At 43.8% G+C, this 18,026-nt stretch overlaps 1 protein-coding gene across 8 annotated transcripts in view; it reads left to right on the top strand.

Annotated features, from left to right (window-relative positions):
• NAV2 (neuron navigator 2) overlaps window positions 1–18,026 on the top strand; it is a 547,719-nt gene that overhangs the window by 342,765 nt on the left and 186,928 nt on the right. The window contains exon 1 of one of the 8 annotated variants that reach the window (XM_077287187.1): window positions 17,613–17,759. The exons of the other annotated variants lie outside the window; for them this stretch is intronic. Within the exon in view, the coding sequence (XP_077143302.1) occupies window positions 17,637–17,759 (123 nt within the window). The 5' untranslated portion in view covers window positions 17,613–17,636. Of the gene's footprint in view, window positions 1–17,612; window positions 17,760–18,026 lie in introns of those variants that run through there. 8 annotated transcript variants of the gene reach the window in all.

The following is an 18,026-nucleotide window of genomic DNA, read 5'->3' as shown; positions in this document are numbered from 1 at the left end:
GACAGCAAGCAGAGCTCTTAAAAATGGCAAAACAATGCTTTTGGATGATTTTCTGCCTCTGAATTTGGAAATTGTTAAACGGACAACCCCTTGTGAATCTGTGTGATCACGTGACATTGTTGCATCACCGCTGCAGCCAATCAACAACTGCTGATTGGCTGCAGTCTTCTCTATCCCATCAGATCAATGTACCAGTGGCTCAGAAATATAGGACTGAGCGAGAGCGGACAAGCAACAAAACGATCAAAGTAATGAAATGGGAGACATGTATAAGATATGTAGTCCATAAGGAATGAATGAAGGAGGATGAGGACATGTTGGTAAAGATGGCTCCTCGGATCTTTCCTGCTGTCACATTAGATTTCTGTGCTGCTGCCGTTCTTCTCTGGAGCTGAATTGCTCTTCACGGGTGAAATACAGACTTCAGCCCGAACATGCAGCAAAGTGACACGTTAGTGACATCCGGATGAACACTTGTGACTCTAATCAGACTTCTTGCCGCTCCTTGAGATGCAAATTACCTAACTTTTCCAAGAAAGTTTTCTGAGCTGCGGCTCCTTTGATGCTGTGGTATGAAATAATGGGAAAGTTAAAGCCCTGGGGATATCTTTACCAGCAGGAGCCTCAGTAGATAAGAAGCTGCACTCCATCGGAGGTTAAAAAAAATTCCATAACTAGAAATGAGAAGTTTTGATGCAAATTCGGTTAGTTAAAAAAGTCCCCAGTGAATAGATTTGACTATTTCTTAATTATTGGGTAAGATAAGTGACCAATGTATCCAGTTCACCATTATAGCTCCCATAATGGTTGTCACGAAGCTTTACCCATATTGGTGAAGTGGCCTCCTGAGCAAATCGGACGTGTGCTATCCATCATTAGTGGCCACTCCGTAGCGGCCGTCCGTGTCCTATAGTTGTTGGGGCTCAGCAGTTCACTCTCAGCGTCAGCAATGTCTTTCCACCCCCATAATACTCAGAACGGAGTCTTCTTCACAGAAGTCAGGTTTATTCAGGTCACGCGTGGAGCTTCCATCCTGACAGACGTCATCTCTACTTACACTCCTGGAATACGGAGCGCACCGTCAATGGGATTCACGCTGGGTTCCAGGCTAAATTGTCAGGAAAAGTCAGACATAACTTGTATTCGTGCGATGGTCTACAGACTAGTTCATGCTCCCACGTGCTTTGGTTCATTTTTCTGCACCAAATTCCGCAATAACAATCTGCTCTGATTGTTTCTTTTCTGCTGCATTTTTCCCCATTTTTATGCAGTTTTTATGTGCAAAAATGGGATTCTGTGTGTAAACAAAAACAATTGGGATTTTTACATGCTTTTTTTGTTCAGGTTCCCCATAGAAACCTATAGGGGAAACAACGAACCAAAAATGCAGAGTTCAACAGCGTCTGAATACACAGTGTGCTTGAGGTTCCATGAATTCACATCCACTTTGGTTGATTTTCTGCACAAATAATTACAGCTGGAAAAAAAACTGCAGCGTTTGATACATGGAAACTCGGCCTTAGCATTTGGCAGAGAGCAATTTCTCTGCAGAGATTTTTTTATCCTGCAACTTCTTGATTAAAATTCTTAATATTTGCAATTATTGTATCTGTAGGCATTATCAAACAGGTTTACTTGGACCCTGAGTGGCATATCAATCTGCACTAGGCTGCAGAGCTTCCTCTCTAAAAACGATGGTTCAGAGCAAGGATGACCCGATCAGATCTATAGGATAGCAGAGCGCCGCTGTGAATCAGCCTCACCTCAGGAACCCCGCTGTGTTGTAGCCATATGCATCTGTGATACATCAGCTACTTACATAAGCAGAAAACCAATAGAGATACAATCTTTCTTCATTAATTGCTGATTAGTTTGTGGGTTTCTCAGAAGTCTTTGCAGATGTTCGCTACGGTTTAGACTTCCTGCTTGGATGGTTGGTTGTGCGGCACGGACTGTCACAAATATATTGGCTGTGCTGAGTAAGGCTACTTTCACACTAGCGTCGGGCCGACGTTCCCGACGCTAGCGTTGTCTCCGCCGCACAACGGGGGCAGCGGATGCATTTTTCCAGCGCATCTGCTGCCCCATTGTGAGGTGCGGGGAAGTGTAGGGAGGTGGGGGCGGAGTTCCGGCCGCGCATGCGCGGTCGGAAAAAACGGACCGTCGTGAGCAAAAAACGTTACATGTAGCGTTTTTTGCTCCCGACGGTCCGCCACTGCACGACGCATCCGTCGCACGACGGGTGCGACGGGTGGCAATCCGTCACAATGCGTCGCTTCATGTTAAACAATGGTGAAAAAACGCATCCTGCAAACACTTTTGCAGGATGCGTTTTTTCGGCAAAACGACGCATTGTGACGGAATGCAGTTAACGCTAGTGTGAAAGTAGCCTTACTGCAGACGTGTCATGTGTATCATGGCGGTGTAAACCATTACTATGTGCGTAACGTGAGATACAAACCACAACATATGAGGCCACCAATCTACTCTAATACTGCACTTACACTATACCAGAAAACCTGTAAGAAACCCAGAAAGAAAATACAAATTCCATGAAGACACCCTGTATTATACTCCAGAGCTGCATTCACTATTCTGCTGGTGCAGTCACTGTGTACATACATACATTACATTACTGATCCTGAGTTACATCCTGTATTATACCCCAGAGCTGCACTCACTATTCTGCTGGTACAGACACTGTGCATACATTACATTACTGATCCTGAGTTACCTCCTATATTACACTCCGGAACTGCACTCACTATTCTGCTGGTGCAGTCACTGTGTACATACATTACATTACTGATCCTGAGTTACATCCTGTATTATACTCCAGAGCTGCATTCACTATTCTGCTGGTGCAGTCACTGTGTACATACATACATTACATTACTGATCCTGAGTTACATCCTGTATTATACCCCAGAGCTGCACTCACTATTCTGCTGGTACAGACACTGTGCATACATTACATTACTGATCCTGAGTTACATCCTGTATTACACTCCGGAACTGTACTCACTATTCTGCTGGTGCAGTCACTGTGTACATACATTACATTACTGATCCTGAGTTACATACTGCATTATACTCCAGAGCTGCACTCACTATTCTGCTGGTGCAGTCACTGTGTACATACATTACATTACTGATCCTGAGTTACATACTGCATTATACTCCAGAGCTGCACTCACTATTCTGCTGGTGCAGTCACTGTGTACATACATTACATTACTGATCCTGAGTTACATCCTGCATTATACTCCAGAGCTGCACTCACTATTCTGCTGGTGCAGTCACTGTGTACATACATTACATTACTGATCCTGAGTTACATCCTGTATTATACCCCAGAGCTACACTCACTATTCTGCTGGTGCAGTCACTGTGTACATACATTACTGATCCTGAGTTACATCCTGTATTATACCCCAGAGCTGCACTCACTATTCTGCTGGTGCAGTCACTGTGTAGATACATTACATTACTGATCCTGAGTTACCTCCTGTATTATACCCCAGAGCTGCACTCACTATTCTGCTGGTGCAGTCACTGTGTACATACATTACATTACATTACTGATCCTGAGTTACATCCTGTATTATACTCCAGAGCTGCACTCACTATTCTGCTGGTGCAGTCACTGTGTACATACATTACATTACTGATCCTGAGTTACATCCTGTATTATACCCCAGAGCTGCACTCACTATTCTGCTGGTGCAGTCACTGTATACATACATTACATTACATTACTGATCCTGAGTTACATCCTGTATTATACCCCAGAGCTGCACTCACTATTCTGCTGGTGCAGTCACTGTGTACATACATTACATTACTGATCCTGAGTTACATCCTGTATTATACTCCAGAGCTGCACTCACTATTCTGCTGGTGCAGTCACTGTGTACATACATTACATTACTGATCCTGAGTTACATCCTGTATTATACTTCAGAGCTGCACTCACTATTCTGCTGGTGCAGTCACTGTGTACATACATTACATTACTGATCCTGAGTTACATCCTGTATTATACCCCAGAGCTGCACTCACTATTCTGCTGGTGCAGTCACTGTATACATACATTACGTTACTGATCTTGAGTTACATCCTGTATTATACCCCAGAGCTGCACTCACTATTCTGCTGGTGCAGTCACTGTGTACATACATTACATTACTGATCCTGAGTTACATCCTGTATTATACTCCGGTCTTCTGCAGACTTCATAGCTGAAATCTGTACATAGTCCATACAGAGGCAAGAACAAAATGGGGCCCCTTCTTATGTATTGCGTCACCCCCCTCAGAGGACAGTTTTTTACGATTGACCCTACAAATCCCTTTTCTTATTTGGTAATGTGAGAATTCATGAGGCGTCCTGATCTGGGGTCCCTTCCTTCATTGGCCCCACAGCTGCTGCCTCATACGCATGTGGTATAAAATATATATATATATATATATATATATATATATATATAGCTCCCTTATAAGCTAATGTACACCGGCCATGTTATTCTCTAGTATAAGGCTTCACCCATGCCTGAGACAATCGTGCAGCAGTAATGCCCGGCCAAGGAAAGCAATTTTCCTTTCTTCCTTGATCCATCTTGCTGCGTTCTGTGGCTTCCCAGCGGGTGATACATTTATTTATGAACATGGAGAAGTTATTGGAGTTGGCATCGCCCCCCATCTTCATTCATGCACTGCTCGCCTTTAATGACCTCTCTGTGCCGGTGTCAGGAGATTATAAAGCAGCACATGGGTCCCATCGGCTGGGCTGAGGGCTATTGTGCTGGTTCGCCCTTTAATAAAATCATAGACTGTGTGTGTACGAGGCCGACATTCAGCCTGCGCTGCCACCAGCCAGACCAGAAGAATTTAATTAATCCAGTAAAAGTCACGCTGGCAGAAGTCAGAAGCGTGCACTTACTCCTCGACCATGGTAATGCTAATTATATGGTTGTGTGTAAAACTGGCATAGAGAAAAAGGGCGTAAGTACTGATTGGCACCTCGCCCCTTATTATAGGGGGAAGGAGAACCAGGGTTTGCCCTTTCTCTGGTATAAGATCATTTTTCTCAGTGTCTGGGCTGGTTTCCTGCCTATGCAAAATGTATGCTACCCACAGAAATTATGTGGATCCACTATGAGCTGCCCATTCGCCATATGCTTACGGTACCCTAGAAAGTACCTGTACCCCATATTATAACGCCTACGCTGCCTGAAAGACTGCAGAGCTGCAAATAGGTAGAAACGAGATCGGGCATGTTGGATTCTACATGTCTGATCCTATTTTATCTTTATCCATTGTCAAAGTAGGGGGAGATGTATTAATAATGTTAATGCAATTGGTGCCAGAATTTCTGTGCTTCTTGCATAATACAATCCATGGAACTGTAACGAATACACCCCGACCTGTGTCTACAGGAGTGAGTAATGTGTATTATGTCCTCCATCGCTATATAACCACATCTCGGTCAATAAACCAGCCTTTGATCCTGTTGGCCGTATATCACACATGCCCACAGTGTAATTCGTATATCCCGCCGCTGAAAATAAGACCGGTTTTGTTTGGCCGCAGAGTATTTTAGCATTTTGCACAAGAGCTGTGTAATAGCCGTTGTCATATTCTGTGATCCCTGATATCTGCAGCTGTGGTCACTACATACATGACTTTCCAGAGTACAAAATGAATGCAGCTGCAGAACTCCTTTTTTTTGTGGTTATTGGTGCCATCTGGTGGTTATTGGTGAGAATTATCCATTTTGGGTTCTAAAACTTGTCTCAAGTTAAAACTCTTTTCTAAACTTAAAGAGGAAGGAAAGAAAGAAATAAGGAAGGGAAGGTAGGGAGAAAGGATTGATTTTATTTATTTATTTTTTAAATGTCAAACTGTTAGAAGTCCTAAACTTCAAATTGTGAGAAATCTGGGTGACAAGAAAGGTGGCTGCCACATATATCTGCAGAGAGATCGTTTCAGGTAGGGACTTCTAAACTGCGGCTCTCATGAATGTTGTGACTATAACTCCTATGTTTGCGACTGGCTGCCAGCGCATGATAGGAGTTGTAGGTTCACGATTACACTGCTCTATGTGATTAGAATTTATGTGTACAAATATTTATTCATTTTTATCATTACAGTATATATATTATTTTTGTTTGTTTAATTATTTTTATTATGTCTAATATCATTATTACTACAATGTGTATATTAATATAAATATTTATCCAATATGATTTATGTTTGACATTTAGAATATGATGCATTCAACCAGTTTATTACACCATGGATGGTGGTGCTGCCTGCAGGCAAATTAGTCTAAAACCTAAATTAAACCGTCCCAGCATACAATCACCTCTGTAGGTTGTATTAGACCTAGCTGATTATTGGGTCTATGTCTTCAGTCTTCTCAATAGCGTGTTCATGGTTTCTGTGACTTCTCGCCACTCCCTGACAGAATCCGTTGGTCTCAGCAATTATCCATTTACAGTTCTTGAAAGGACGGACTTCCCCCCCGAATTTCTGTTTACTTGAAGTTCAGAGAAGTCGTTACCGAGGAGCGTTTACTTTGGAGACCGTTCCAGATATTTTGCCAGCTGAAACCCTATAAGATGTTTGTACAGTCTTCATCTCTTTTGCACCGAGTTTCCTTTAAAATGTTAACCACTTTTTTAAACTAAGAAGAGTCGGGCCTCATTCAGAAGTCGCTGCCAAAACCACGGGAAACGACCCAGATCTGCGCGTCTAAAAAACACAAATCCAACTCCTGTATGTTTGTCGAGAAAATAAACAAGGAGCGAGGGCGAAAGATTCCAGAAGGGAAACACATGGATTTCATTAGACGGTGGTGGTGGGCTGCCTTTACATTACATTTACTGGAAGGATAGATGGCGGAATGGTCAGTGACTGGTCCAGGAGGGGGACAGAAGTCGAGCTTCATTTTGGAGTCCAGAACTAGATGTAGCTTGAATTGAAAACACAACTACTCTGGCTTCATTCACTTTTGCAGGAAAAATGCAAAAGAAATCAACCCCTGATCATTTTCACACTATGGTCTTATGCAAACTGAGACTGATTCATGCACAACTAGTGGCACCGTTTAGGCCAGCCACATGTACAGTGACATGTAAAAGATTGGGCACCCCTGGTCAAAATTACTGTCATTGTGAACAGTTAAGCAAGTTGAAGTTGAATTGTAAAGGGCATTCAGTTAAAGATGGCACATTTTCTTTGTATTTTTAGGCAAATATGTATATCTATTTTTAATTTTTTTTTATATTTACCAAAAGGAAAATGGGCCAATGCAAAAGTTAGGCTGCATTGCAGCTGGATCTCGCTAAGAAGGACCAGTTCCCTCCATGGGCAATGTCTAAATGGAAATGAATTGGGTCTCTTCATGGGTGATGCTCGCCACTAATGAAAAGTTAGTTGTTGCCCACAGCAACCAATAAGATTGTCTAATTAATTTCCCAAATGATATGGTTGCTATAGAAGATTCCATCACAATACAATGTCGTAGCAACAGTCACACAGTGTAGGAGGCCATGCAGATGTCATGATTGTAAGAGGGTGGGTTGGCGTTATATGACAGGGGTCACACTTTTCCTAAGTACAGATTCTATAAGTTGTAGGGAAGGTGTGAACATTCCGATGTTTCCTACAGAAGAGTCCGCGTTTCCGGACAGTATTTGTGGATCGTTTTACCGGAGGTTTCTGATATCTGTGACCTCCCTGTGCACTCCTGTTACAGGCGTTGGAGAGATTTCAGGAGGGCTGTCTGGGCACGTTACCCGCTTACACACATAACGAGAGAACACCATGCTGATAATGTTACCATGGAGACATCTCACCGGCTGGAAACGCGTTAGAACTCATCAGGTTGCTTGACGTTTCCTGGCAACTGTTACATCCCCGCGCCCCAATAAGCCAGCGCCCGTACTCCAAAATAAACAAGACAGATGGCACCCTCTTATGGGGTGACATGTTGACACCTTTCCCGTACCTCTGCCAAGTGTTGGGAGAATCATGAGCTGCGGACGTCTCGGGGTGCGCTCAGCTTTCCTGTTATTTTTGGCAGCTTGTTTTTTTGTATTCTCTTACATGAGGGTCAGGGCAGGTCAGGATTTAGGGGAGAGCATAAAAATAACCCAGGAGATTTTGAAATCCTGAAGGATGGGGGTTATTGGCTCTGCTCAGTGGGGCGAGGTTATTTTTTCCCTTCTCAATGGTTTTCCCACCATGGGATCTGTCAATCCCGGCCCCCCCACCAATCTGACATGTCTGATTGATGCGTGAGGAGACTCTATCGTGAGAAAATCCCAGTTATTCATCACTTTCCAGTCAAGTTGTAGAAATCAATGGGTACCAGGTCTGGGTATGTTGGGGGTTGTAGTGTTGTATTTGTAGCATGAAATAGTATTGTATTGTAGTCTATTCCAGTGCTCGGATCATGCTGGGAGTTGTAGTGTCCTACGTATAGAGTAAAATAACATTGTATTATGGATGTGCCGGGTGATTGGAGCACGATAGGAGCTGTAGTGTTCTATATACAGACAATACAGTCAGTAGCTTGGTCATGTTGGGAGTTGTAGCGCTTTATATATAAAGTATAATAGAATTGTAGTATGGTCATGTCCTGTGGTCGGGTCATGTTGGGAGTTGTGGTGTTCTGTGAATGGAGTATAACTATAACATGATTATGAGTATGTTAGGGGTAGTAGTGTTTTGTTTATAGAGTATATTAATTACATGTTATGGTTATATTCAGTAGACAGGCCATGTTAGGGGTTATAGTACTGTATGGATAGCATATAAAATAACCCTTTTATGTGCGTATCCAGTGGTTACAGTATGATAGGGGTTGTAGTAGTGTATGTAAGAAGTATCAGAGAACTTTATTATGTCTGTATCAAGTGGATAGTTCTTAATAGGGGTTGTAGTTCTCTATGTGTAGACTTTATAAAAATTGTATAATGTGCATGTTTAGTGGTTAGAGCCTGATAGGGGTTGTAGTTCTCTATGTATAGACTATGTAAGAATTGTATAATGTGCATATTCAGTGGTTAGAGCATGATAGGGGTTGTAGTACTCTATGTATAGAGTATAAACAAACTTTATTATGTGTGTATCCAATGATAAGAGCATGTTGAGGGTTAGAATGTTCTGTGGATGGAATATGCATGTTGTGGATGTATTCAGTAGTCAGGCCATGTTGGGGGTTGTAGTATTCTATGTATGGAATGTAATATAATTGTAGAATGAAGGGGATTGTAATGTGTTTGGTGGGTACAATGGGAGCAGATTCAGGGCTGTGAGTATAGCGTCCCTTCCTTCCAGGCGTTGGTGGTGAATGTGCCTAATGAATCGCATAATGAATCTTGTCTGCAAGTATTGAAACCTAATGTGATGGTGTGAGGTCTAATCTCACTTCCCAGGGACTTTATCTGCTGTACTTACTGATTTACCAGAAAATAGACCCTTCCTGTTAACCCTCTGGGTACATGCACATGGTTAGTATTTGCACCAGATACTATGTAAATACACCCATTTTTGCGGCATTTTTTTGCATCTATTTTTGATGCTTTTTTAAACTTGCGTTTCTTTCCCCATTTATTAAAATGGGTATAAATACTTAAGACGCTTTAAAGCTGCAAGGAAAAAAAAAGCATCATGTTCAGAATGTGTCAGAAACCTCATTAACTTAGCTGGTGCTGTAAAACGCAGCTTTTTTTCCATGCCAGAAAATGCACCATGTGAACATTCTGTTAACAAGTGGATATTTTGAGCATTGTCTGTCGGTGCAATGACTTTATGTAATCTTATAGTCAGCATCGGCACCTTACATTAGGAGGACATCATGGATATGTCCACCATTGTTGCTTTCCCATCCGTAGGTTTCTGTCATTTTGCTTCTGATTTCAAGGTGCACCATGTAGGACCATACAGTGGGACCGGATAATTTACATGCTGTCATATTGGGCAAATTTGTGAGAGGGGAGAAAGCCACTTTGAAAGTAACATCCTTTTTTCCCGTGAGTTGGTCTGTCAGAGATGAGTCAGGAGGACCCCATATACTTCAGATGGTCGTCCAGTCTGCGTTTAGAAAATACATCCCTCTTGGCCTTAACCAAGGGCGAAGCTGCAGGACCAGGCTTAACCCATGGACAAACATGGCACTGTTTCTGGAATGAAGAGACCCTTTTTTTCAATTCTCCAATGACCGTATTGAAGGTCCATGGCTGGGTCACGTGGCTGTAGATGAGTCGGTGATCACCTCCAGTTTCCACATTAACTGAACTTTGGCCAAACCTGTTGATTTTGACTGGATCGGCCGACCACTTAGCCAGTCATTGGGAAAGAAAGTAAAATCTGGCATGTCGGATATCAACATGCCCTAGTCTTTGTTTTCATGGAAGATAAGCAACTAGAAGTCTGGAAGCAACTTTCTGCCCTCTCACTTTGGCTGAGCCCATCGTAAATATGTTTGGACGGTTGAGAGGAATTGCCATTGGCTAGAGTTGAGTTGTAGGACCCTGGTACGGCGTCTACGTTGGTACAGAGCGGCAACCAGACCAGGGTCCTGCCGATACTCCAATGCTGACGTCTTTGTCACCACGGAGTACTGGCTCGGATAAGGACAAAGGTCCTGCAAATCTTTTTGGCCATCTCTACTGTTGGTCAAACACTCCCTTTGTAAAGGTGGCCATATACATTAGTCTGTTACTGATCAAAACCGATTATTTTAGCGTTGGGTGAAATTTGACATCAGACAATTGTTTCAACCAACCCATGAAAGACGGCCAAAGTCTGAAAATAAGTCATGGAGGTTGGTAGTCCACGAACGATATTAGATTGGTCTTTTTTCAGTGTCATTTGACATTTATGACTATGAGGAATGACTCTAATGGCCAATATGGACTTCAAAGGCAGAAGGGTCACCCACCATCCATATGGGTTGAACTAGATGGACTTAAAGTCTTCCTTCAACCTTAATAACTATGTTACTATGTTACCATCAGCCCACTTCTATCCAATGTGTATGGCCGCCTTCAATTTTTACCATTCGGCCCATGAACGACTCTGCTCCATTGGCTTTATCAGCAATTTCTGGACAGTGTCCATTGTGTGTCCTGATTCAACTTTTCCAGGCTCCACTGGAAGCTGATAATGTCTTCTCAGAGGCTCCTGCTGTGCAAGACACAAAGGAAGAAGAGCAGGATCCTTCAAGAATATCAGCAGCCCAGTCCCAGCTTTATCTGTGCCTGGACCAAGGGAGGAGCGAGATAAGCAAATAATGGCAGCTCTTTCAATAGAGGAGAATAGCTGGTGGCTGCTGATGTCATTTGGGATCCCAGAGAGATAAGCTGGGACAATCCTATGACTCAGCCCTGAGCACACAAGAGGGGGCATCCGACCCCAGGGAGCCAGGCAAACTCATAAAATAAAGGGCATCCCTTAAATCCACCAGCAGCTGAATTTACAGAATCCACTGGTGCACTGGACTGATAACGACTTAATGAGTCCTCCAGCAAAGTGCATAATAATCTTGGCGTTTTGTGTCCATGATAAAGGCCCCGTAACTGTTTTTTATTGCTGGACCATGGTCCGTGCACAAATCATCCATAATCCTCGTGTTGTAGGGAGCGATGTGTACGGTCCACTGTTTCACGCCGGCCATGCTCGCTCCAGATCAGACCCTGCAGTTTCTTTATGGTCTAATTGGCTCGCTCAGGCAGATGGCCGCCCTGCGTCGCCAACTGCTGATTATTAATTCATTGTCAGCCGTTTGGCTTCTTACAACATATTGTCCATTATCCCAGTTCATCTGAGCACAAACACATTCACGCACATTACAGCGGGGTGACACTGGTAATGGGGCCTTGCAGTCGTGACCTGTCTGGTTGTCAGGAAACACCAGCCTGCAGCTTACGGCCTATCATAAGGGCCAACCTTACCCCTGTGACTCCTGAACAGTATAGTAGAAAATGCCACAGGACATAATGTAAGACATCTAGAGAGAGAAAAGCATGCACACAAATAAAAAACTACCAGTATGGCCACGTTCACACATTCAGTATTTGGTCAGTATTTTACATCAGTATTTATAAGCCAAAACCAGGAGTGGGTGATAAATGCAGAAGTGGTGCATATGTTTCTGTTATACTTTTCCTCTGATTGTTCCACTCCTGGTTTTGGCTTACAAATACTGATGTAAAATACTGACCACATACTGAACGTGTGAATGTGGCCTAATGGAAACCATCAGATTCGGGATGTCATCTACTTCCATGGAGGTTGAATGACATAGAAATCTAGACTTTCAAACTTAGTAACCTTCCCCATACTTCCCCGCGCCTACCGCACTGTCCGTGTGTCAGTCTTGACTGTTACTTATTGCATTCTGCTTGTAGATCCAGAAGATCAAGATAATTAGTGCCTTGTACTCACCCAGATTAGGGGAATCTTTTATCTACCATTGGACATATCGGTAGATGTTATACTGATACCTGTATATTCATGTTATTGCGAAGTTGAAGGAACCACAAGATCTCAGCCACGAAGTGGAGACCCCATAACGCTACAGAGCAGAGGGCAAAAAAGTCACCACTGATCTGCTGACCCCATAACTGTAGAGTCCAGACCTCCTCTGGTATTAACATCAGCACAAACACTGGAGAGCAGCTTCATTCAGCCTCACATTACCAAGCACAATGCAGAGCATCGGATGGAGTGGTGTAAAGCCGCCACCGCTGGACTCTGGAGGAAACGTGTTCTGTGCAGTGATAGAAGATCGCACTTCTCTATCTGTGTCTGATGGAGGAGGCTGGGTTTGGTGAATCCAGGAGAACGTTATCCCCTGACTGCATTGTGCCCCCTGTACAGATGGTGGAGGGGGATAATGCTTCGGGCTGTTCTCAGAGCTCGGCCTCTTAGTTCCGGTGAACGTAAATCTTATTCTTCAGCACAAGACATTGTGGACAATTATAGCGTCAGCTTTGTGGGAACAGTTTGGGGAAGACCCTCTTCTGTTCCCCATTACTGTGCTCAGTGCACCAGGTCTACACAGACATGGGGGGGTTTGGTGGAAAAACAGGAGCGACCGCACAGAGTCCGGCCCTGAACCATCCAACAACTAGACTGGAGATTATGATCCCGGCCTCTCCCCAACATCAGGGTCTAACCCCCCAAACGCTCCTCTGGATGAAGGGGCAAAAAGTCCCACAGACCCCTCCAAAATCCTATAGAAATCCTTCCCAGAAGAGCGGGAGCCGTTATATCTGCAGAGGGGCGACTCCATATTAATGTCTATGGGGAATGGGAGGTGAGAAAATCTCCTGGATGGGGCACATACTTTTCTACACTTAGTGTACAGGTAGTTTGTATACAGTGGTTTTCAGTTTTACATCAGATGACACCATAGTGGCTGCTTGTGAAAGTAGAAATTACAGAAGGATCAGATCAGTAATGTCATAAATTTGGATGTGACCCTGCACTTTATATTGGATACATTATACTACCCTGGTGACAACCCTGCTTGTGTGTTTTTCCATATAGCCATGGTTTTATTTTGTGAGCAGAGTATATAGAGTGTTTTTATCAATACATTGACTGCAGAGAGGGTTATATACCCACTGCACCCACTGAGCGAGGGAACAACCTAAATAATTCTCCAAGGGCAACAGGACAAGAAAAGGCTTAAGAATGTCTTGAAAGTCTGGTAGGGGGTGAGGAAGTGGTGACCTCAGCCTGTTCTTTGTCGGAGGTGTCAGAAAGGGTTGTTAGCATTTAAATGACAATACTCAGCGGCCAAATGAGATGCAGATTTGGGCCATCATTGAGGTCAGGGGCAGCTCATTTCCTCCACAGCACTGTCTGAGGCGGAGGAGGCATTGTTTCAGATAAGACCCTAATGAATATAGAATTAAAAGTTTTTCAACTTTAACATTTACTTTGTTTCTGTTTATTTATTTGTTTTTTTTATTTAGCACACTCATTTATGTACTCTACTTGCTGACAATGAGTGGGAGGAAATTGGAAGAAAATTTGCCCTTATTATCTGCAATTGATACCAAATCTATCTGCAAGATGTGCACCTGTTGGATGGGATCAGGACGGATCTCAATTCTCAAGATGTAAAGATGAATGTTTCCATCCACAGAGATCTTAAATGGTGAGAAATGGAAACCTAAATCATATTAGGAAGTTGCAGAACTTTTTATTTTACAGTAAATACACCTTACTTTACTTTTCTTACCATAGACTTAAAGATTTCCCCCCATACCCAAATATTCTACTACAAGAACTTCTGACGGAGGTGAAGTGGCTGTGTTGGGGCAGTGTTGTTTGGCTCTTGATCCTAAGGCCAGTTTCACATGCTGAATACAAACCATGGTGTCTGAATCAGCCGCAGGGCTTCTGACCCGAACTTATGAGGTTGTTGCATTTGGGTCAGACTTAAAACATCAAGTTCCTAGGTCAAAAGAGGGCAGTTTTTGTTCTTTTTTATTATTCCCACTGCTCCCCTGAGTATTCCGCTTTCTTCTTTTTTTAAATCCGCCATACAATTCCAGAGTTACGAGCATTTTTAGCATATTTAGTAGTGATTTTTATGGCCTTTTAAGAAGTAGTGTGGCTCCCAGGATCCTCAGGGGCGTGTCTTAAGGCTGGTCTACATTTATTATCATGTGAGCCACTCACTCTTGTCTAAAAGACCAGAAAAATTGGCACTACCTAAAAAGGCCCATATCTATGGAACCGTATGGCAGATTTACAAAAAGAAGAAAGCAGAATACCCAGGAGAGTAGCGGGAATAAAAGCAGAGTAAAAACTGGGCATTGATGACCTGGAGACAGGTCCTCTTTAATATTGCTGATCAGTAAGGCGCAGACATTTTTTCAGACACTATTTGGGGGTGCTGTAGGTTGTGGTGGGCACTATAGATCATCATTAATGGGGTTGTTGGCTGAAGGTCTGGTGCTGCAGAAGCTGGCACCCTGACTGTGGTGAGTATCACATCTGATATGTCCCCGTTCTCTCAGGGTCCATTTCCCGGCCCGCAGCACTGCTTTACAGTTCCTGTTCATTTAAGGAGTAAATGAAAGTAGAATAAATGGAGGAGAAGTAACAGTGAGTTTCCATCCTGAGTGCCAGGCATCTGGGGAAGTGTATTCTTTCATTCATGAGCTTGTCAGCAGGGTATTGTGTCTGTCTCCCCAGCCCTCCTCATCCCATACACCAGCCTCCCACTGACTGCACCCCCTCCATGATCTGCAGATTGTACCAGTGACCCCTGAACTGCACCAGCACTAACTTGCCTGACTTCAAATAGCTGCTCCTCTTTACCCACAGGCCTCGGTGCCAGAACTTCCTAATGTTATTCTGCAGTGTGTCATCACAGACCTATCAGTCCTCCCCGACCACCTGTTAACCCATCATGGCATGCCTGAGAAGTGACAAGCTACCACCTACAGAGCATAAGTGGGAATCCATGTTCATTGTGTGGTCAGATTCATTATGTCAGGGCTGTTTTTCAGTGGTTAGCACTGCAGCCTTGCAACGCTGGGGTCCTGGGGTCAAATCCCACCAAGGACAATATCTGCAAGGAGTTTGTATGTTCTCCCCGTGTTTGCGTGGGTTTCCTCCGGTTTCTTCCCACACTCCAATGACATACTGGTAGGGAATCTAGATTGTGAGCCCCAATGGGGACAGTGATGATAATGTCTGTAAAGTTCTGTGGAATTATTGGCGCTATATAAGTTAGTAAAGTAAATAAATACTTATGTGAACTTGGCTTGATAAGATGAGACAAAAAAAAATATCAGATTGGAACAAGAGAATGCTAGAAGTTCACTCTGTATTTTTTCTAAACGCTGCCTCTAAAAAAACATGATTTTTGGTGCCATTTTGTAGAAACAAATTGTTTTCGATGGTTTTTAATTTTGCTTACACAGAGATCTGCTCCAAAATCTACATTAAAAAGTATTTGAAGCAGTTTTTATGTCGGTTTTGGAGTAAAATCCACCTAACAAAAACCCTCATTGTGAGTAGCCCCTACTATGGAGTGTCGCAATAGGATGTGTGTTTATTGCTTTTCTGTGGCAAAAATCTTGTTAAAAATTGCAGTAAACAAGTGCGTTTTACAAGAAAGAACAAAACATGTGGCAAATGTGCTTGTCTTATAGAAAAATTAAAATCCGTACAGACCTCTCCAGAGAGGGGACTTATTACCCTCGCATTGAACATATGAGATTAATTGGAACTGGGGAAGTGAGAAACCAATTATAACTGAAGAAGTGAGGAAGAGCTGACAACTCAACCTCCATTGAAGTAGGGGCCTCCTGCACTGACTACTTAAACAGGAAATTTCCTCTGGGAGGCAGACACCAAAGCTGGGATTTGTTTATTCAGAGGCAGAGAAGTACAGGGGCTTCCTCTGATCAAAGCATGGCTCCCAGACCTTTTAGAGCCAGTGATCAGTGATTAATATTGAAGTTTGCACCCATCCGATATTTATGGGAGATTTATTTTTGTCTTTGTAGCAAAGGATTCACTCACATTACCGTAAGGCTGGCAAAACACCTTCAACTTAATAACGTCTAATGGATGATACTATCCATGCCATGTTTCATCTCTATAGGAAGGCACAATCGCAAAAGGAAACATGATGACAATATCTACCGCCTGGGACCTCCTTAAAGGGAACCTGTCACCCCCCCAAGCGTTTCAAACTAAAAGAGCCTTGTGCAGCAGTAATGCTGCATTCTGACAAGGTGGCTCTTTTAGTTCTGGGTGCTGTAACTAGAGAAATAATCAGTTTTATAATTTGTCTGAAATACCTGCTTCTCAGTCAAGCAGGCCGGCGTTTCCCCCTGCTTCAGACAGCACACAGCTGTCACTCACCTCTTCTTGGCTCCGGGCGCCGCCTCCTCACCGCTGTTTTCAAAAGTAGCCGGCGCCTGCGCTGTTATCCCCTGCCTGGTGCAGGCGCAGTGAGCGCTGGCCGTCTTTCCTCATATGCAGCCCAGCTGACTGCGCCTGCGTGGCCGCCCTGCCTGTGATTCCCAGCCCCGCAGTGACTTATGATTTATTCACATTGCGGGGCTGGAAGATGACCGTACATTAATTGTCACTGGCCATAGATGGATCTGATGTCTGTGGGCTCAAGCAGAACCCCACCATCCTATGTCTCCCCACCCTCCCCCGGAGAAATAAGTGTCATGTTAATATCTGGGATGGGGCCGGTCGCCCTCTATGGTTATAGGATCAAGGCTTCTATGTCTTATTAGTCTCCCATTATAGATCCCTGCGCTCCGTATTGGCTTCTTATTACAAGGTTTCATCGACTTCTTCCAAAACAACGGATGGTCTTGTAGGAGCAGCCAATATGTACTTATCCCTGTAGGAGTTAATTGTAATGATGAGCGGCCTATTGAGCCAGGAATGGCCGGGGGAGGGGAGGGTGCAGTACTCCCCCCTGTCCCAGCTGCTGTTACCTCCGAGCTTCCTTCAGGAGCTGCAGTATTTGTATTCCTGGAGTTATAAAGGAAGTTTTTTGGCTCCAGGATCTGATCGCCAATGGCTGCTCTCCGACCCTTTGCCAGAAGATGAGAGTGGCGGTCTTGCACAATGACCGGTACCCGGTGCAGCTATGTCCAGACCCCCAGCCTCTCGGCGGCAGGTGCTTTTGAGGACAGGGAGAGGAGTGTGATGCTTTGGCGATGGGAGCAGAACAACAGCACAATGAAACTGGTAAGACGCTCTAATCCACTGGATCTTATATGGGGGCACAGGGAAGTAGGAGGACCCCCGACTGTCAGCTCCGTGCCCAGCACCGGCAGGACCTTTTCATGTCTCCCTATGTCTGGTGGGACCCACTTGCTTAATTCTCACATTGTTCTCACTACATTACATGGTCACTATCTGGTCTTTGCGGTTTATAGGGAATCATTGTTGTGATTTTTATAGGATTGATAAGAAAGTTTGAAACATAGAAGGTGGAAGTTGTAGCTCTGCAGA

Source organism: Ranitomeya variabilis, chromosome 2 (genome assembly GCF_051348905.1).
Source record: "Ranitomeya variabilis isolate aRanVar5 chromosome 2, aRanVar5.hap1, whole genome shotgun sequence".
Taxonomy (NCBI): domain Eukaryota; kingdom Metazoa; phylum Chordata; class Amphibia; order Anura; family Dendrobatidae; genus Ranitomeya; species Ranitomeya variabilis.
The sequence above is the reverse complement of the archived record's forward strand: the minus strand, read 5'-3'. Positions and strand labels throughout refer to the sequence as shown.